This window comes from Colias philodice, chromosome 10 (genome assembly GCF_061535455.1).
Source record: "Colias philodice isolate Cphi_HAF_F1 chromosome 10, ilColPhil1 Martin Lab GWU primary, whole genome shotgun sequence".
NCBI lineage: Eukaryota > Metazoa > Arthropoda > Insecta > Lepidoptera > Pieridae > Colias > Colias philodice.
Window position 1 is genome coordinate 208,199 of NC_143095.1, and position 23,622 is coordinate 231,820.

Consider the following 23,622-nt stretch of genomic DNA (forward strand, 5'->3'; position numbering starts at 1 on the left):
AGTTAAAATTAACAAAACTCTCCATTCTTACTTTATTATCCCATAAAATGGAGGATATTAAAAGTTGATGTGATGCTTTGTCGTTAATCTTTGATAATACGGAACGTATGTTAGATTGTTCTTATAGACATACTAGTTCCTGACACAGCTCTGCTTGTATTTCATTAATCCATACTAATATTATAAATGCGAAAGTAACTCTGTCTGTCTGTCTGTTACTCAATCACGCCTTAACTACTGAACCAATTTTCATGAAACTTGTTATAGAGATATTGTGATACCCGAGAAAGGACATAGGATAGGTTTTATCCCGGAAATCCTACGGGAACAGGTTTTTCTTTGAAAACGCGGGCGAAGCCGCGGGCGGAAAGCTAGTTTTTATGTACGCGTGCTAGAAACTGACTGACTTTGCTTTGGTTCAATGCGTCGCGTCGTCAAGTTGACTTGCGCGTCACTAATTATAGAGCAAATCAAATCAGAACGAATATTACTAAAAAATAATAAAAAATATCTTCATCCGGATAAATTTCATTTAATAAAATTAGTTTTTTTAATAATATTGGTCTTGAATTTTACATTACTGAAGTCACAATTTGTCACTAAAAATTTTGGTATCAAATTGTGAAAATTTACTTCCTAAAAACACTTTATCCGTGTCACATATCTATTTAAATTTTGATTGCACGCATGGATAAAACTCATAAAACACGTCCCGAGCAATGAAACTTTGATTATGTTTTTACGAGCTTACATTGCGTCCTCACCCCTCACTGGGATGACTGATGAATTAATTACTGTTGTTATAATACTGATAGAAATTACACGCGAGACTGGGTTAAATATTAGTTTGAAATGTAATTAGAATGTACTGCGATTCTACACAGCTACCTAATTGATTAACAAATCGCAGCAAGTCAACGACTATTAGCAAAGTGAAGGTAGTTGGGTGAAACGTCGTATAAACAACGTCCGAGCCCCTAGGCACGATCCGTACGATTGCGCCACGAGTCAAAGGAAAGCGGCAATTTATAGTATTCGACAGCTAAGCATGTTCTGACAGGTGACAGTGACAGCTATATTGACAACTATTCATCCACAAAAATATTAAATCAAATGTTACGTCTAACACGGCCATACTGACAAACGTACGTCCTCGTACGCCTTTTCTCGTATTACAATACAACGGTAGTTCATCTCGGGATTTCAAAAACACACTGCCTCGGCCACACTGACCATACTTTTCTACGCACTCGTTAGTAAAACAGCGACTAGACAATACCTCAACGCTCAACTCCGACTAGTGAGTCAACTCACTACGGACATGCAGACGGCGACTTGACGGTATATCTACGCTCGTACGACTAGGTAAATACATCACTACGATACGTCAGCGACTAGACAATACCTCAACGCTCAAATCCGACTAGCGAGACAACTCACTACGGACATGCAGACGGCGACTTGACGGTATATCTACGCTCGTACGACTAGGTAAATACATCACTACGATACGTCAGCGACTAGACAATACCTCAACGCTCAAATCCGACTAGCGAGACAACTCACTACGGACATGCAGACGGCGACTTGACGGTATATCTACGCTCGTACGACTAGTGAAATACATCACTACGATACGTCAGCGACTAGACAATACCTCAACGCTCAAATCCGACTAGCGAGACAACTCACTACGGACATGCAGACGGCGACTTGACGGTATATCTACGCTCGTACGACTAGTGAAATACATCACTACGATACGTCAGCGACTAGACAATACCTCAACGCCAGGGTTCGACTAGCGATTTGAATCACTACGAGCCAATAACATTCATCGTCAAAAAAACTCGGCACATGCTTCAGGACACCACTCGCCACGCCAGGGCACCATATTATGCTGTGCCGCGGCTTGAGTCTTCTTTCCGTAGTCACCACAACAAGTTTCAACTCGTATCGATCACTAGGCAGGATGTTCACTACTTCGTAGGGCCCTCGCATCCCTCAATCTAATTTACCTGTGAACTGAGAGGTTTTTATTACAAACACTGGACCGCAGCCCAGATAGCACACACAATTTCTTCGATGGACTACATTCCCGTTACAATAATCCACGTAACAAACTTTTACTTTACACAACGCACGAAATAAAAAAACACAAATGCCAGTTACAAAACTACGTAAACTTAAACACATTTAAAAATAGTGGGCTTGAATTCTATCCCACTTCTGATGTAAGAAATAAGAAAGCGAAGCTAGTTTAATATTAGTTTGAATGTAATAAGAATGTACTGCAATTCTACACAGCTACCTAATTGATGTAGGTAGTTGATAACAAAACGCAGCTAGTCAACGACTATTAGCAAAGTGAAGGTAGTTGGGTGAAACGTCGTATAAACAACGTCCGAGCCCCTAGGCACGATCCGTACGATTGCGCCACGAGTCAAAGGAAAGCGGCAATTTATAGTATTCGACAGCTAAGCATGTTCTGACAGGTGACAGTGACAGCTATATTGACAACTATTCATCCACAAAAATATTAAATCAAATGTTACGTCTAACAATACCCTATTTAGAAAACTCGTGCTATATTGGATACGAAGGAGTGATCGAAATTGGGAGAGTCTTCTTGTATGGTCATATTTATTATAGTTTCTATACTGTTCTATAAAAATCTTTAATATTTATAATACTTCACTCAGACGCTTGCATTGGATAAAAAATTGGCTTTAGCTGTTATTGTTTCAGTTGTAATTCCTAAAAATACAAATGTACGCAATAATGTGTTAATGTTAAATATATTGTGTAAAATGTGACTTTAGTGTAACATAATTAATGTTATCATCACTCCACGAAGGTCCACTGTTACGGTAAGGCCCCCTGGCCGTGCTTAGCTAAATGGAATTTCGTCCATTCCCCTTTATATAGGTCTTAGAATTAGCTAGTGTCGAACCTACGTGACCTTTTATAAGGCTGAGAAATACCTTCCTGACTTTGCTTGTATAATTTTATTATTTTTCTTTTATTCGTCGTTTCGTTATGATCCGTCAATAAAATAAATATCACCCATCATTTTTATATTAGTCGCATGCCGGACGAACTGTGGGCTGAGATAACGACATTGTGGAGCCCAGACACAGCTAGAAGGAGTCGCGGCAGGCCGAAGAAAAGATGACGCGGCGGGATGAACTGGACCAATTTAATAGAGACTGGTCTACAATAGCCCAAGATTCATATGGAAGCGCGTTGGGGAGGACTTTGACAAGGATTGGGACACAACCGGCTAATACAATACATTACAATGTTTATATTTATTAGTATCTATTGATTTTAAAGAATTTACAATAATTGTATTTTCACGATTCAAAAGCGCTTTTTACATAAATCTAGTTCAATAAATAAATGTGATAGCTTAAAGCTATTACGTTCGGTTTAGATTTTAGAATATATATTATGTATAGTGTAGAAAAAGAATATGGGTATCTAATTTCTGAATAATAATTCTTTTGCCATATTCGTATTTATTTTTGATTACCTTTGTGAATAAAAGTAGATTCCTAAAGGGATCACGTGATCAGAAATTAAATGTTCTTCATTCTATAACAGGAACTCAAGTACCAAATTAATTTAGATGTAGAAATAGTTACCTGTCTTTTTTATATAGTACTAGCTTTCCGCCCGCGGCTTCGCCCGAGTTTTCAGAGAAAACCCCCTTTCCCGTGGGATTTCCGGGATAAAACCTATCCTATCTCTCAAGTTGAATCGAACTGCACATGGTGTGCGAATTTTTTTCTTATAATTGGTTAAGTGGTTTAGGAGTCCATTGAGGAGAAACATTGTGACACGAGATTTATATATATTAAGATATGCGTGCTAAAAGTGCTTACAAGTCAACCAATTACTAAACACAAGATTAGCGTGGCTTGTAAAAATGCTGGTACATTAAAAATTTACGAGGCGCAGGTGAAACCAGTTATAATTTAGACGAGCGGCAACCTACCTACCTTAGATATTACGGGGCTCTATCGCTGATGACAATATTGAGTAGCCCAGTTACTGGAGTTAAACAATATCGTCGTTCCAAGGCTTTCTTGTCTTAGTACGTTTAACGTTTACATAAGTGTAGTTAGAATTTATTTAGTTTTATAAACAAGTAGATGGATTATTACCCGAATTTTATGTAGATTTTTTTTTCATCTGGTTAAATATATATTTTTTACTTTACGCTTTAAAAAGGCGGGTTGTTTGTTTTCACACCAATTTTTAAATGTACTATAAAATGATAAAAGCTGCCTTTCTTGAAAGTCGGTAAAAAGATAGCAGCAGCGCCGGCAGTCAGTAAATCATGCGCCCGTGGCGTTGATCGCATTTTTATGTTCACGATCTAAGTTTCAGAATAACTTGCTCGATTTCATCGTCACGAACAACTTTCGAGGTTTTTCTTGTTATATGCCGCGATTCGTTCCATCCTTGAGGTAGATATTAAATTAAAATACTGAAATGTTATTGGTTCTTTGCTTGAAAAATAAAACCGCTTTGCGAATCATATGAGCGAAACAGTATAATATCAAGAGTGCAGCCAGCCGATTTTATGCGATGAAAATACAAGAAAACGATACGTATTAGTGTATCGTAGGTACTTATTGTCGGTCGCCGCTTCTTTATAAATTCGAAGGATATTGGAACGTCAATGAAACAACGAGTGTGGAGTCTGACTGGTTTATTAAAAACTGTTAGAACTACCGACAGTGAATTATTACCAAACCACCCTCCATTTTTCCCCTCTTTAAAATACATACATATTTGAATACAAAATACAACTTTAAATAACAAGAACTTAACAAACTTAACATTTTAATTTTTTTTTACTCGTTACTAAACAACTTACGAGAACGCTCGTAAGCTCGTACAGCTCGAGCGGATGCACCGTCAGGAGGAGGGGTGGGGGAGCGCGTGACTGAATTTGCGGTCGATTTACCTGTATCCTTATCGGTCGCGTCCTGGTCCGCCTCCTCCTCCGCCACATCAGCACATGTCCCGTCAGCACCATAGCTTGCGGGGGCACAATCAGTCGATTTATTCAAATTCGGCCGGGATAAAGAGAATCGACTTTTACGGTTCCCGCTATCCAGTGAAATAATTTGATCTTGATGCCTACGCCATTCGACCCCGTCATCAACCTTCACCTTATAAGAAACAGGGCCGGTCTTTTGCGTCACATTACCCTCGACCCATTTAGGCGACTTACTGGAATAACTACGTACAAGTACGGGATCCCCGTTCTCGAAATTCCTATCCTGACCTCCCTTGTTAGCCATCTGCCGCTGCTGTGCCGTGCGCACCTCTGCAGCGACGTCCGGACGTAACGCGTCTAAGCGACCGCGCAGACGGTGGCCTAAAAGCGCTACGGCCGGCGAAACTTTAGTCGTGGCGTGCTCCACGTTACGATATTGAAATAAAAACTTCGACAGTGCTTTAGAAATATTTTCGCCTTCATAAATAGCCCTTTTAATTACCTTCTTTACCGTCTTAACCGCATTCTCCGCGGCCCCATTACCTTGTGGTCTGTACGGTGCCGACGTTACATGTTGTATACAATTTTTATTACAGTAAGTTTTAAAATCTATAGACGAGAACGGGGGGCCATTATCAGTAACTAGCTGTGACGGTAATCCGAATCTAGCAAAGATAGACCTCAACACTGACACCGTGGATTCAGTGTCTGTTCGTTTCATTGCAATTACCTCAATCCATTTCGAGAAAGCGTCAACTAATATAAAATATTTTACACCCCCACATTCAGCAAAATCCGCATGAACCCTTTGCCAGGGCCCTAGGGGAAACTCCCAAGGATGTAAAGTGGCGTGGGGCGGAGCGTCCCGAACCACTCGACATGCCTCACAAGATCGACACAAATTCTCTATATCTGCATCCAAAGCAGGCCAATAAACGTAATTACGAGCCAGACTTTTCATTTTGTTCACTCCTAAATGCCCTTGGTGAATTTCCTCCAGGACCCTCGCGCGTAGCGGAGGTGGAACAACAAGCCTGTATTTAAAGATCAGACACCCCAATTCGTGTATGATTTCGTCCTTACGTGCGAAATAAGCCTGCTCCTCCTCACAGCTGGCGCGAGCCGGCCATCCAAACAAAACATATCCTTTGATTTTACATAATAATTTATCTTTATATGTCTCCGCCGCAATATCTTTAAAACTTACAGGCAATGAATCTTTAACTAAATCTACATAACTTAACGCTTCCGTGGGGCTCCGCTCACACGGAAGGGGCAGACGAGACAACGCATCCGCGGGACCGTTCTCACAAGATCTCACAAATTCTACCTTGAAGTCATAGGCTGATAAACGCACGGCCCACCTTTGTAAGCGGCTTGCAGCTGTTTGTGGTATTCCACCCTTTTTACCGAAAATATGTGATAAGGGTTGATGATCGGTACGCAATATGAACGATCTCCCATACAAGTATTGATGATGTTTAATTACCCCAAAATAAATCGCGAGCGCCTCCTTGTCTAACTGACTATAATTCCGCTCCGCCGAATTGAGCGACCGTGAAACACAGCTGATAGGGCGCTCACTCCCGTCTGAGTAGCGATGCGCCAGGACCGCGCCCACCCCATACGCACTGCTGTCCACTGACAACATGAGTTCCCGACCGTCTTCATAATGCGCTAATACTTTATCACAGGTGAGAGCATTTTTTGCTGCAATAAAAGCCTCCTCACATCTCGAATCCCATGTCCAATCGATGTCTTTTTTTAAAAGTGCATGCAAGGGTTGTAACATAATGCTTAAATTTGCAATGAATTTTCCATAATAATTTAACATTCCTAAAAAACTTTTTAATTGTGTAATATTCTGGGGCCTCGGGGCCTCTGTAATAGCGGCTAGTTTATTTGGATCGGGACGTAATCCTGTTTTATCGATGATAAAACCTAAATATTTTACACTTTTTTGTAAAAAACTGCATTTTTCAAATTTAACAGTAAAACCCATAGCCCGTAACCGTTCTAATACTGTACGTAAATTTCTTAAATGACTTTTCCTATCCACCCCGGTAACACAGACGTCGTCCAAGAATACAACGGTATTTGGAACACCCCGAAGGGTTTCCTCCATGATCTTTTGAAACTTCTCCGGGATACACGACAAACCGAATGGAGTGCGACGATATACAAATGTACCGACGTGCGTAGTTATAGCCGTATAACGCTGTGAATCATTCGATAACAAGCATTGTTGATAACTATGTTTTAAATCAATTTTTGAATACTCTTCTCCCCCACTCAGTGAAGCGAACAACTCCTCGATCCGAGGAAGTGGATATGGATCACGCTTAAGAATCGGATTTATAGTAATTTTATAATCACCGCAAATTCTTATATCGCCGCATTCTTTAACCACGGGTACTATCGGCGTCCCATAATCGGATGACTCAACACGGTAAATAATTCCCTCTCGCTCTAACCGCGCCAGCTCGCTCTCAACGCGAGCGCGCAGTGCTAACGGCACGGGTCGCGCGCGCACGTATACGGGCTTCTCATCCTTTACATATAACGTTATTGTTTTTTTACAAGTTCCTAACTTATCCGTAAACACCTCCGGAAATTCACACATTAATTGACTCACAAATGGATCGCTCTTTACATCCACATTAATTTCCTGTAAATCTATGGCTATATTTTTAACTCCAAGAGCGCGTACCCACTCTCTGCCTAACAAAGGACGTCCCCCGTTCTTAATTACATAAAGTTTACAATTATACACGGAGACCTTACCGAGGGTTACATTTACATTAATAAATCCAAGCGAGTTTATCGTCGAACCGACATAACTGCGTATGTTTATATTATTAGATAATACAGTTTTATTACAAAAATTACGCCTAAAAAAATCTTCGCTTATGGTCGAAATTCGGCTGCCGGTATCGACTTCGAACTCGATTGGACGTCCATCCACTTTAACCATAACTAAATAAGGTTGGTCACCTGTACCGTCCACTTGGATGTTGAAAAATTCCTCGTCTCGCTCATCGTCACTCACGTAATTATGTCGGGCGTTCGCCCGCCCTTTGCCACTCACTGATTTACACATATTTTTTAAATGGCCACGCACACCACACTCATCACAATTATAATTAGCAAACCGGCACTTATCCGGCCGGTGCGGCCTCCCACACCGCCAGCAGCGGCCGGTGCCGCCGGCCCCGCCGCCCGCGCCGCTCCCGCCGCCGCCGTGCTGCGCGGGCGGGCGCGCGGCCCCGCGAAGCTGCGAGCGCCGTACGCTCGCCTGGTGCAGGCCTTCGCCCGCCGCCGACCCGCTGCCGCCGCCCACGCCTGCTGCGCTCGGGGCTGCGCTCACCTCTGCGTGTCGTTCCGCCGCCTCCAAGGCCAGAGCCAGCTCCACGGCCTGTTTATAATTTATGTCTTTTTCGGCAAAAATTCGCGATCGCATCGCCTCACTCGCCAATCCAGAAACGAACTGGTCACGTAAATTCTCTTCTAAATTGCTGCCGAAATTGCACGTAGTCGCCAAATGTTTTAAATTATGTAAATATTCTGTGAGCGGCTCGCCGACGAGTTGTCGACGTAAGCGAAAAACATGGCGCTCGGCTATCTCAGAACGCTGTGGTTCTAGGTGTTGTCTCACGAGGTCAACGAGCTCTTCAAACGACTTTGATTCGGGATGCTCCGGCGAACATAAATCGCACATTAGTGCATATGTTGTCTCTCCCACAACAGTAATTAGTAATGGCACTTGCAATTCATTTCTGATTTCGTTCAACAATAAGAATTGTCTCACACGGCGAATATACGCTGGCCATTGTTTGGAGTTAACATCAAACGGCTCCAATTTCCCTATAGGCATGTTCACAACACTTTACTCACGTCACGCGTAGTTCCGACTCGTCATTGATACATATGCATTTCAGCTTCAAAATTAATTCGTTATGTGTTAACAGCAAATTAGCATCTTCAAATCTGATAAACTTCCCACTTTATAATATTAAGTAAAAAACGTTTGATGCTTAAAACTAAAGTTAAGATTATTTTTCTGATATTATATGTAGGTACTTTTCCATTCCAAATATTTCGGCACTGCAACTGCAAGACTAATATTTCTCAGTGCCATTTACCGTTTAACGTATTGGACAAAAGAAAACAAGTCGTTGCGCTTCGACCCCGGGCCGTTTGTTTAAGCGTGAGCCCATTTCTGGAATTCTTGCATCTTTTTCGTACTTATGAATATGTATCATTGCGAGAATGGGATGGAGTTAATTGTTATTTATGATGAATAATTCGCGCATCAATTACGTAAAGTTATATGCGGTTTTGAGTAGGTACTGATTTCGTTCATTATTTGTGGCTTACATGTCATGCCGATACTAGTTTTTTTATGAACAAAATAATTTGTCCAAATTGCGTTGGAAGTATTTACAATTAATAATAATAACTCTCTATCAATAGAGTTACTACAAATAAATGATCCGGACATTCAATTATACCATAACGTTTCCGCGATAGACTGATGGACATCAAACCCTTTCTTATCTCGCTTGTCTATTTGTGCAAGGAAATATGAAATATAAAATCTAAGTTCCCTACATCAAATTTTCCTGTATTACGTCGCGACAAGTAGCACAAGTTAATTTTCACTGGGCCGTTTTCACAGCTTCCTTAACTGTCAGAAAAATGTAGATGTAGAGCCAAATAGGCTACATATCCACAAGCGGCAAAACCGGCCTAAAAACTTAATTATCACCTTTGTTATATGTAGGTAATAGTTATATGGTATAATTGAAAAATATTTTAGTAGTGGCCGTATTATGTGATATGTATATTAATAAAATTACCAATACATATACAATTATTTTTGATAGCTCTACATTTTCCATTTAAATAGATACTATTATTATTTGCATTTCGTTCATTCGGTTATTTTTTAACACAGTATTTATGCGTTTCGAGTAAAAACTGTGTGAAAAAATAACTGAAGTCTTTAATATTCTCTTAAAAGAAAGTGCGCGGACCTCTAAAACATACAATTTCTTGTAACATCCAAGTGCCAAGGTTTATGAGGGGCGGAAAGATAAGAAAAGTCTCAAGTTTGAGGCTTTATCCTAGACTGGCTTTGTTTCGAATAGGCCTCGGGAAATTTTAACATCTACTTTCGTGTTTTAATATTAACCAAGAAAAAGTTCGTCTGAAAGGTACAACTTCTGGTTTTAATCGGTACTACATACTTTACCGAGAGTAATTTACTTTTGTAAAATTTGATTATTGCTTTGCATGGTTTTTGCGCAATTGCAAATGGCTTATATAAAATGCCTATACAAAACTTTCGCTATGTTAACAAGGATCACATACGAAGCCTTTTTAGAAGTTAAATGTATTTTTGTGATAAAGTTATTTGAAAATTCATTATTTAGTGTAAAAACTGAACACATTCTTACACGTGTGTACAATGTACATACGTGTAAGAATGTGTGTGTAAGAAAATATTTTAATATATTCCTTTGCAATGCAACGTTTACTCGTTTCTTTACAAATTAATAAAATAATATGTCGACGTAAATACTACACGTACCTATAACATATTTGGAAAGAGCGCGCTCGCTAAAATATGAAAACGTTTTCATAAGCAAAGTTTGTATGAAAAAATTTAAATGAATGCCCGAGATGAACAGATTGAGATAAGAACCTTCAATTTTGTGGAAAATTCCTCGGAACAGACCTCTGAGTTAGTTAATATCTTATCTCTTTATTATCGTATGAAGGATGAAAATATTCATTCTCAGCATCAAATGTTTTATTTATTAAAGACTTAACGCAATAATAAAATTAATTTTTAAAGCTTATCATATTCTACTTACAATTAAGTATTTAAATACTATTTACATCGTCTATATTTTATCTGAAAAATATTGTTTTCACGTAAATATATTTTCTCTTATTAAGTACTATAAAAAATAAATTGTTTAATTTGGTTAAAATTCTTAATAAGTGAAACCTCAAATTATAATAATTATGGTGTTTAAAGTCATGAAACTCAACAAATTGGAGAAATTTTACGGTAAACGTTTAAATTAACTTGTACTTTAATTCCTCGAGAAGGAAATACATATACCTATGTTTGATACTTACTTGTGTATCAGAAAACTCAAGAATATACAACTTCATGAGACTTATGGGTATTTGCTAAAACATATGCACTAAGCAATTGTTGTATGTTTCTTAAGATTATTATATTTTAGAAAAATATTTTTTAAATTCAGACGAAAACAATTGGGTAAAGATTGAAAGTAGATGAAGATTTCTTAATATTTCAGTTATATAGGTATTTGTACTTAAAAAACAATATCGTCGTCTTCATAAGTAACCATGAAGCACTCTCTTTAACCACTTCATAGTTTCACGAAGACCCATTTTCATGAAAGCCGCTATACGAGTAATTCCTTCAGTCTCGCGCCGCACGTGGCTTCAAACGCACGTGTGCAATTTTTCCGCGCAATTAAACTTTCAAACTGTTATAAAAGTTTTATACGCTAGTTTGGAGAGGTGAGCATTTCGTTATAGATGTGATAGAGTAGAATCTGTAATTGGCGTATGTTTTAAGAAAGGCCACGAAGCTCCCTAATTTATTATTCATTAGTTTTTTGCACATAAAGTTCTACGAGGTACATGCTCATACATTAATGCATAAGCCAAGCTATTCACCCGGTTATGCCTGCCTTTACTCTACATACTTGCCAAAATTTAGGTTTATTATAAAGTAAATAGTTAAAAAATGAGGTTTTCATTATTTATATAAAAACGATTACATAATGCTTAAACGTAAACCATAAACTTTTACATAAACTATTAGAATAATTATATTTCTTCTAAACTATTTAACCAATTTTGATGAGATTGTCATCCAATGAGAAAGTTTAATATTCAATAATATTAACATATAATAATATTACAATTATTGGTAAAGTCCCAGAAGATACCATAACCTTAAAATTTTTAATTGGCTATATCTAAGCGCTATCAATGCCCAAACTTCCATATGAATAATATTTAGCGCGCATTACTTATTCGTATTAGTTAAGTTTTCCCATTTACGTTACGGGACATAAGGCCGTCTCTACATTGTAATGGTAATTTATAAATTCAAAACATAAAATCTATACTTTTATATTCATTCTTTGTAAAGCGAATATCGAAAACTCTTAAGTAAAAGACACAAATCAATTTTTCAAGATTTCATTAAACCTTGCAAAAAAACCTTTTTATGTTTGTTTTCTCTTTATTTTGTGTATGAAAAAAAAAGTCTTCTTCAATGTCAAATCTGTTGAACAGTGGTGTAGATAACCCATTTGGAATTGAACGAATTTCGTTTAAAATTTCTCAAAAGTTTATTTGTAGCAACTCCTTCAGGAATTTGATGACGACGATATCGTGATTTCCGTGTTGTACCGCAAGACGTACTGTCTACTGCTTACAATATGTGGCAGGAACGTCCCGTTCGCGTTGGCACGGACGGAGAATTGCTGGATATGCAAGCTCTGCTTCCAGATACAGATTTATTTAATACTATTATGAATATATATAAACTTGAATCAAAAGCACTTATTCTTATAAAAAATATTCGTAAGTTTTAAATTAACATGTAGGTAATGTATGCATTTTTTATTTATTATTTACGAGTTGCCGATTAGGTAAAACCCGTTGTTTACGATAAGTAAAAATAAAATATTTTAATTTTAATCTAATAAAAAAGCAGTAAGCTATACGGTTTTTGGGACTAAGCAGATATTATTATACAGATATTAGTTGAATACTGTTATACGGCGTAATGTGCACACACCATAAGTTTAATTAAGCCTGAAGGGTAGACGTCACCAAACCGGAACAATTACTTTTTCTAATTTACGAGCTGGAAGTTAGCTCGTAGCTGCGAAACTTTGTGATTTATTTAAAGATGTTACATGACTTTCAAATTATATCTTTGGTTCCACATGAACTTATACTAAGTATGAGAAAGACGTTATTCAACCACCTTGTTGGTACCTCAAGTGTAACTGTTAGATTGACCTAATCAGGATATTATTTTAATGAGGACAATGTCTATAATAGTTTGACAACGATAAATGCTCTGCATTATGCGTCTTAAATGACATTAAGCTTTGTTTTTCTTTCCAAACAAGCCAAAGAAGCACTAAAACTTGTACAAATTATAAAGGAATTTAAACCTTCATAAGTATTCCATGTAAAGTAATCCGTACATTAATAGACCTACCCCACGAAATATTAGTATCGATTTGACATTCGAGTCAGCGTTCTCGAGTTACAGACGACCAGACAAACACGCCACCCTCGTAAACGGTATCTCAAGGATTTGCAGTGATTTCTATTCATCGACGTAAGCGCTTTTAAAAGGCAACCATTTATTTATAGGTAGAGCACCTACTGGCACTCTTTGAAAAAATATGTTTGTTAAAAGTAGATTTATAAGCGTATTGATAACATCATACATAGTACTTATTTATTTTTTTAAAGCAATGTCCATCATTTAATTTAATAGCTATTCATTTTAGGAATTTTTAACACATTGCAACTGCTATTAATAACCATTTGACGAATATAGACGATTCATTACTTTAAATTATTATGGTATAATAAAAAATATAGAGATTTGGTGCTAGGGTTCTATTTATTTTTGAGCTTCACAATATTTATTACGTATTTACTAATACAAATCCGATCCAGGGATCATTTAATAACGTTAATAAAAATTCACGATCCTACATGATAAAATACGCTGAAATAAACAATCCATTATATAATTCGCTGATTACACACGTTTAATCAGACTAATGAAGAGCACTCGAGATGATTGCGAATACTCATAATAAAATATAAACGATTATCGAGTGCGATATCAAATATGTGCATCGCAATCGAGATGTAATCGAGTAATCGAGTCGTTCAATGGTACTTGTTTTATTTACGAGTTAAATAGTCGCGCTGATATCATATTTTCTGTTTATTGATGTTAATTTTATTTTATTTCATGTACAAAAGGTCGTGTATAGTGTATACCGCTTAGGCCGTCATAAATTTCTTGTCCAAAGCCTATGTTAATCAAGTTCATAATATTTACTATCTCGAATGCTAAACTACTTGTAATAAACTCTTGCATAAAGATGGTCGTTAACTCTGTAAAATTATATCTCACTCGACATATTTGCGTAATGTATGTGGATTGTGGAATTATCGTCGTCGCGTCGCCTCCTGACATAGAAATGTTAAAATAATAGTTAAATGGGATAAGAAGTAGGCACGCGCTTGCAGAACTCCAGCTCTACTAATGGATGTGCGCCTTGTCGCACGGTCCAAGTTACTAGCTTTTATTCAGACGAATAAATTAAGTTTGTTGTATCATTATAGATTCTTACATAGTTTTAAGTACAAGGTAAGCGGAGTCATTTTCAACTTTCAACAATTTTAAAACACACAAAGATCAATTTGTGATGTGTGCGTGCGGATGATTACGTATTCCTATTTCCTATTCATGTTTTATTTTCGCCATAAAATGTAGCCTGTTTCTAAGGTTTAATCTAAGTCTATACACATCAGGTATTCAAACTCACAATACTTTTATTTTTTATGATGAGTTCGCATATTTTTATATGAACTATTGCTATCTGAAAATCAAACTCGCTACCGTCTACACCGTGCTCCACAAAATTATAGAGCCCTTCAAAAAATGGTTGTCGATGTACAAAGCGGAGAAGCTTCGCTGTTCCGCGTTCGCTTCGCGTTCGAGGGCACTCCATATCACTTTGTAGCGCCGCCTTACCACGCCACTGCACTGCAATAACCGTGCTTACAAATATTATCGACTGTATTGACGACGAACTTTGCCAAGAATGTTACATTTGCGATGATCATTACGATTTGTAAATTTCATATAACATTTTTAAATTCATAGAATTTGGTATTTGGTCGATATACGCCGATATCGACTTGTACTCATCTGTACAAATATAGTCTTTTTTTTTATTGAGATTCGCAAATATTAAAATGAGTGTTGTTGTTTATTCAAAATTGTGTGAATGATTGTTATTTTTTTTATGAAAAATACATTTATGCGTAGGTACTTATATTTTTTTATGAATTTTTCACACCGGAACACCTTCTAAGACTATACCAAGCACAAGTTCGATCGTGTGTGGAGTACTGTAGCCATTTATGGGCTGGGTCTGCGAAGACGCATCTGGGAGCATTGGATTCGATGGAAAGACGAGCTGTTAGGCTGATAGCTGACTCGAAATAAACTAAGAGTAAACTTCTTAGTCTTGATCACAGACGTAAGATTGCGTGTCTTTCAGTTTTCTACCGCTTGCACTTTGGTGAATGTTCAGCTGAACTTTACGCTCTCATTCCATCTTCACCGTTTCACCATCGAACATCTAGACGTGCCGCCGGCTTCCATCCCTTCGTAGTTGACGTACCATTTATCCGCACAAAACGTTATCAGAAATCGTTCATCAACTTAACTGCAAGGGATTGGAACGCCCTACCCGCTTCCGTCTTCCCAGATAAATACAACTTAAACTCATTCAAGGCAAGAGTGAATAGGCTCTATCTAGGCAGGCATGCCCCTTCATAGACTGCATCACTACTTACCATCAGGTAATGGTGCAGTCAAATGCCTGGCTATTCCTATAAAAAAAAAAAAAAAAAGAATTAAAAATCCTACGTACCTCGTGGTATGAGAGCTGGACACTAACTTCACCACCGAGGGAGCGGTAATGTGTTGCTGGACGAGTTCCCAGAGAGTAGATTACTTTTGTGACACCTGGCTTTATATTTGAGGAGGGACTTATTAAGGAAACTTTGCAAAATTTCGTAGAAATGGCCTTATCAACTTAAAAATTTTGATACTTCGGATATTACATGAATTCTTAAGTGACGAAAATGTTTATGTCGCTTTCTGAACTATAAGATCCAAAATAACTTAATAACAAAACAATGTAATATTTGAAATATTAGATAAAGATAAGAATCAATAAAATATAATCCCTGCCTATCTACTATAACTGTGCAGTTGATGTTTGAATAGCCGTGAACCCAATTCAATAAATCCTTAGAATTGTATGTAATTCAATTTATTTGCTCCTGTCGCAAACGTAAACCTATACGGGTTGTTAAACTAATAATATACTCGTAAATGTTTCAGTTTTCTGCGTACAATAATTTTATTGAAATACATACATTTTTTTTGTTTACAAAAACAAGATGTCAGTAATAAATTGTTAGACTAATCATCAAATGAATCCTGTTTATTATCGGTAGTTATCTTTGCAAATAAAGTGAATTAATTAAATGAATTTTAGCGCTAGAGTACCCAAAGGATGCCTAAAGGGCACACTAAAGGGCAAAATGAGAGACAGATGTAATAAAACTTAAAATACCTTTCTGTCCCTAATTTTATTTATAGAAGCAATTTAATGGAAATTAGAGAGAATAAAGTTGAAAGTCAATTCATGTAATTAAAAACTATACCTACTCTATAATATGATCCCGTTTTATGTTCATACACATTTAGGAGAACAAGCTTTTAAGCTTTATACAAGTGGATGTCATTATTATTAACTTTCTATTCAAATTAAGGGAATTTTATCAAACGTGTGCTTAATCATTGATTTTTAATATAAAATAGTTCTTAATCGATCAGATTTGCATTTAATTAAAAAGATCTGTTCTTGTTTAGCTTTCTCTTCATTCCCTATCGAATTTCGAAACATTACAATTAGCTCAAATGCCTTCCCATTTCAAATATTAGTAGTGATATAATGGCCCGATACTGAAACATTTAAAGGCTTAATTGAATAGAAGTCTATGGTGGTCATTGGTGTAATGGACGTCATCTCAGCTGTAATCTGAATGGCTGAAGGTTGACGGGCGAGGCAGACGCTCGTTAAGATGAAATGTAGCGAATTTAGCGGTTTTAATTAAAGATACGTTTCATGGAGGCTTCCCGTTAGCCCGACAGTAAGTGAATGTACAATTTATTGTGCTGAATTAGTTGTTCCGTAACAACCTCCTTAAGCATGAAAGTATTGGAGATTTGTACAATACAAACATTCATTTACAATGCCTTTCGTTGAATGGTTTTAAGTGAATGTTTTAGTTAACAATCATAGGAATATCTTTTGAAAACTACAATCACTATGCCCATCGTTTTGCCTAATATTTTACAATCTATTCCCATTATTTGTTATGCAGAAAATTTATAGTACATATTTCCCCGATATTTTGCACATACACGAGTTGTTTAGAAAATCGTTATTTTCAGACATAAAAAAACGAAAGCATTTGCGGGCCGTAGAACTAGAACCTGCAGTTGTAAAGCCATTACTTCCCTTGAAGGCAGCGTAGAAGGAATTCATGACACTCTGTGCAGGGAATCGTCATACATTCGTCAGCAGGCGCGAATGTCAAGAGATGCTTCGTTAGTGTTTGTTTTCGTAACATTTTGCGAGCTGCTTTGTTCCTTTCTGCTCTTAAAACTCGCAGTATTTAGGTCTCACACTTCGTTGTTATGCCAGAATTTTAATGTACCGTGTGTTTGTGCTTTGTAGAGCCTGGGGCATTATAAAAGCTCTAATGATAAAGAGCACGCTTTAGGAGCCGATATTTTCATGTTAAATATCGCAGTGATGTTATATTTTTGAGTCAGTGTTGTTCTGTTATGTGAAAGAAAATTGCTCTCAGTTATAGCTATTATATACATTGTATTTTTGTGTTACCTTGTAGATTTAATAAGGAAATAACTTTTTATCCTGTTATATTTATTGTTTGCAGTTATCTGTATCTTTTAAACTCAAACATTGTTTAGTAAGAATGTTACAAAAGTTACGTTAGATTCGGTTGGTTATAATTCAAGATGTGTTATATTTATCCACATTATACAGTACTATTATAGAGTATAGCCCAGAGTATGTATTTGAGTAGCTTTTTCTGCTTTGTCATCAGCACTATATTGCTCGTTTCGGTCTTTTCTCACATGGAAAGTATTTTATCAGATCTTCAGCATAATTCAATTGTTGTTCATTACAGTGCGACGAGGTCGGAGTCGGTTTGCATATAAATGTGAGTTAGTTGCCCGTTCGTTCAGATATTGCGACCTCAATGCTGTGCGCGGTATCACATTTTTAATAAAATATTCTCAGTGAGATTAAATTCCGTTAGTTGATGAAATGCTTCAAGACAGTGATCCGGAGACAGGCTTAGTTTGAATACTCGATTAAAATTTATATAAAAAGTGGTTAGCAGTAAAATGAAGCGGTTTATACGTTAAGAAGGATTACATAGAATGTTTCTTTCACAGTTTCAGAAGAATTAATATTTTTATTTTAATGTTTCTCCTGAAGGGACATTTGACAATTATTTAATTATTTTAATTTTATTTGTATCACTTTCTCTAATGATCTTTAATGTTCAAACTGTAAGGTATGTTTATAAAGTTATAAGCTGTCATTATGAATGTAAGCCGTTAAACACACGGTAGCGGCGGCTGTGGGCAGGTCGGTGCACAATATTCGCTCTCGAGACAGTGCAGTCGGCAGTTTGCGATGCTCAGCATAAGCACTTATACTAACAAATTTTAATAATAGAGGCTTGGAAGTATCACGAATGAGTTTGGAATTTATATAAGTATAGATAAGTACCATTTGGGGCCAAAGTATGCAGACTGCTTTGCATACTTATGCAATTGAATTGAATTTTTATTGAACCTAACACAAGTCGATTAATTATTATACAATCTTGATTCGCTGCATCTTTTTTGCACATTCTGCAAGTTTAAATGTAATAATGTGAACTGAAAATTTAATAGTATTTCTGTATTGTCAGCAGGAAAGTGGACACGCAGTGCCGGTACTAGTGGTGGTCGCGCTTTCCGGGGTCAAGGTATGCGACCCCGAAGACCAGGTCAGTGGCAGTTCTATAATTTATCATTCTCTTTATAGATCATTGTAGAGTTTGTTTGTAGCAGACGTAATTCAAGTTTGTTGCACTAGTCGAGTTTTGTATTAAATTTGTAGTTGTAATAATATTCTTGATTCTTAATGAATTAAATGAAACGCTGAAACTACTCTTATTGTTTTGAATGTGTTTACTGAAATTTCGTTTGTCCTTTTCAAAATAATGGGGAAGCACAAGTTGACGCAACATAAATGTAACATATTTCACACTCGCCAATATACCAGTAAGGCAATCGTTGTATGCATAGAGCGTGCGTACAATAACGAGAAAGAATAAGCTACCATAGAATATACATACAATATTTGTCTAACTCCACCAAGTTTACCAATGGTTGTGTGCGTAGAGCGTGCGCATGTCGCACGCGCTGCGGCGCATCTCGTACGCGACGTGTGAGGCGGCGCGCGCGCTGTTCGCGTTCGTGGCGCGCGAGCCGCGCTCCGAGCCCGCGCACCAGTACTGCCACGCGTTCGAGACCGACTCGCCCGACCAGGTGAGTGCAGCAGTACACAGACACACAGCATACGCACAGGCACAGGCTCACACACACGCACACACACGCACACACACACGTACAGGCACACGCATACGCACAACCCACACGCATTGCACACGTATATGCATATACGCACGAAGACACAGGATAGACAATATACATGTATATTGTAGAGACTGCGTAGTGTATGTATACTGGACAATGTTTTACAATATGTAACATTTTAAATCGATCACAAGGTGGGATTCGAACCCGCATCTTTTTGACAAACCGGGGCAGCGCCAAACTCAGCCACCCGTGAATATACCTTAACGATCGAATTTCTTCTGCTCTTTCGGTTTTAACTTTTAAGTGTCTAACGTTACTATTTTTATGGAGCATTTGAATGCTATAAAACAATATTAAATGTCGATTTATATATAACGTAATAATCGCATTAAACTAAAGATAAATAACAGACTTAGCAGTGTATTGTGGCTATGTTTTCAATTTTAATAAGCAATAAAGCATGCAGTATGCAAAAGTACTTAAGATATTGCGAATTGAAAATGGAATAGATCCTTGAAACGGAACGCTAATAAAAGCTTCGATAGCAATCTGTGTCGGATCTTGGACCCGGAAAAGCAGTCTGACGTATTGCCACGGTATTGCGCCGGACCACTCTATCGTGTGGCCTATTGCACCCGCAAGATACAGGCATTGGCGAGATTCTGTTTAATAATATATTATGTATCATTATATTAATAACAAAAATAAATAGCTACCAACCTATATTTAATGATGGGTTTCAGGATCAGGATTTCTCGAAGTTATTTTAAAGAAATTATATCGGTGTGAGGTACTCTTTTACTGTTTGACAATAAGAATATATATTGATTTATATTGGTGATTGAAAATAAGTAAATTGAACACTATACTATCCATACCATATAAACTGAATATAAGCTAAGAGTTCTTGAAAGAACATAACTTGGAGATAATTATTTGCCTTACTGCGAAAAATTCCAAGACCCTTATACAACGGGAAGCTTCCATTATATTTCAAGTCTTTGATAATTTATTTTGATCTACCCAATAGTTGATCAATTTCATATTAAAACAGTCATTATCTTTTCACTTACGCCGTGCAATTTTGTCCCACTTTTCGTTGCACTTGTGGTATATTCCAGCGAAATTCCGGCAATGTGCAGTTCGTTGAATATCACTCAATACTTATTTATCAACCAAAAATATTCACCTATGAAATAAATACCTATAAATATTCAATGAATTCATTCCAATTTCAATTTATTAGTTTACTTCCTAGTATTTCAACAATTTTCCATCCCCGTTCAGCGTTCAGCAGTTCAGCCACGTTTAGCGTTCCTCCTGTCCGCATTTCCCAAAAAATGTGATACATATTGATGATTAATATTGGACATGATGATTATTTTTTTAAACGTGAAAGCTAAACGTGATGTGCCTCTAATACATATTGGAAAATGAAAAAATTATAAATAACCCTCAACTTGACACAAATGGTATGTATAATGTGGTAACACGAAAATCGTGATAATCTATGTGTGTCATTGCGTTGCTACGGCCTTGCGGAGGCTGCATTCCAATAACTGAACGACTACACGGCTTGTTTAGATAATCCCACACGAATGCGTGTTTGTTCATTAGAAACAACGATAACAGCTTTTAAGCGTGTTTATTATTTACGATTAATTAATATAACAACTTTATTATTAGAACACTCTGACTTTCGTATACCCCGTTTTTTACAATGAGGAGTGGGTACAACTAGTGCTTACAAGATCAATCAAAGTGATTTCATAACGACAAACTATTTAGTGTAGAAGAAAGTGGACCAATGTTGTGTAGAAGTTTTATACTGTGACGCGAGTTCAGCCAAAGAGATGAGTGAACTGCAAGGCGACGAGCACGTATGTGCTCATGAGGTTGAGGAACACGAGCGACAGGCGCACGTCGATGGAGTACAGCCGCCACACGCGGAACTCGAACGGCCGCAGCTCCAGGAACCGCACCACGTCCGTTATCTTGTCGCGCACACACGCGTCTGGAAATTAGGGGAACGTATTCAATGTGCTTCATGTTAAATATTTAAGTTTGCAATTCTCCATTTTAACCAATTCTTAGCAAAAATTTTAAAGGCCTAATGCCTGAATATAATAATTAAAATTGGCTCCATTTTTTTGCCCAGACAATAGAACATACTTGCATTGCTTTGTATCGGTTTTCATTTTAATGGATAGTTTTTTTATTGTTATTTTATTTAAAATATACATACCTTCAGAGTTTCGATATATTTCAAGGAGTGTTTTTTTAAATTTTTCAACTTCATTTTTAGTTAGTTCTAACAAAATACAAGGTAGCAAAAATATAATAATGAAGGATGACGCTTCTACTGCTACGATCCATTTTACCTAAAATGAGTGAACTCATATTATGTATAGGATAAGTAGGTACATATTTAATATATGTATTACAACTTCCATTGTGTATATGAAGTAATTTTAACCTCATTATAAACTGAATTGTTTGGTCAACAATTACTACCTGTTTGTTTTTGTTGAATGATATTCCTACTGTTATTACCAAAACGAAGTACATTGCAAAGCTGAAGTCACGAAAATTCTGAAACCAATAATACACATGCTAACTCGTGCTTTAAGATACAAGTATTACATACAATAATGATAATGAATACTACAATTGTTTAAGTCAAGCAAATTCTTGAATTGTATATTCGGATCAAAGTGTTTTACCATTATCCTGAAAATCAACCCAGTTGCATTCAAATTTTCCAAAAGATCCTTATATATATCGGCATGCTCGTTAATCATTGCGGTCTTGTCGGCTGCTTTTTGGATTTTTGTTTCAAATGATAATCGGAGACTTTTCATTCCATTATATGTCAGCTGGAATGGTATGGACCTGCTCAGATTGTGGAATAATTGACCCATCTTATACATACTCCATACCACATTTATTGTTTTCAAATATTCCTCAGGCACAAACTTATGACCTATAAAGTTCCACAGGCTATTCAATTTTTCTATCATTAAGATGATTAAACTGTAGATAATAATGAAATCTGTTCCGCAAATCTTTTTTTCTCCTATCCTGGTTTCCAATAATAAACTCGATCGTAAAAAACTGTGTAAATCTTGTTTCCCAGTAAAAAATGACGCCAATGAACATAGTAAATAATCAAGAAGAAGTCCAATAATTACATAGAAATAATAATCGCGTTGTGTATTAGCAAATACTATAAATCCGTACGTATAGAAAATTAAAATGAATATGCAGTACACTCTTGATAAGTAGTTCAAGTACCACTTCTCAAATATATTCGAGTAATATCCAAGGACACATTGAATTGCACATAAACCGTTTATAGCTGTCACAAAGAAACGATTCATTTTGGGAACTATTAATATACTCAAATATTTGATACGAAGGATGTGTTTTCTAATTCAATATTACGGAGTGAACCAGTTAATAGCATCGACTAAACTACGTGTGTGTCAGTCGTATGAGTAATATTACGAATGCGATACGATCATCTTTGTCTTAATGGGATTGGAAAATCTATTATACATATAATGAAAAAACTAACGAGTTATATTGAATTTATTGACGATAATTGATCCACAGATAGCAGGATACGCTTTACAAGGTATTTTTTTGGGGTGGTCAATTTTGAATGAGATTGTACATACCTAATATAGTTTGTTTAGTGTAATAGCATATACTATAAAACCATAGATATAACAAATTATAACGGATAAGCAATACACCCTTGCTATGTAATTCAGGTACAATCAATATGTAGTTGTCATTATTTCATGTCTGAACATGCTTAGCTGTCGAATACTATAAAAAGCCGCGTTCCTTTGACTCGTGGTGCATTCGTTCGAATCGTGCCTAGGGGCACGGACGTTGTTTATACGACGTTCGACCCAACTACCCTCACTTTGCTAATATAGTCGTTGACTTGCTGCGATTTGTTATCAACTACCTACATCAATTAGGTAGCTGTGTAGAATCGCAGTACATTCTT

General features: G+C 36.8%; 1 protein-coding gene across 1 annotated transcript in view; it reads left to right on the forward strand.

The window, feature by feature from the left end:
* The window catches only part of LOC149484979 (uncharacterized), a 93,744-nt gene that overhangs the window by 23,164 nt on the left and 46,958 nt on the right, over positions 1-23,622 (forward strand). The window contains exons 3-4 of the mRNA XM_089699714.1: positions 18,929-19,006; positions 19,404-19,550. Coding sequence (XP_089555840.1) covers positions 18,929-19,006; positions 19,404-19,550 — 225 coding nt within the window. The remainder of the gene's footprint in view (positions 1-18,928; positions 19,007-19,403; positions 19,551-23,622) is intronic.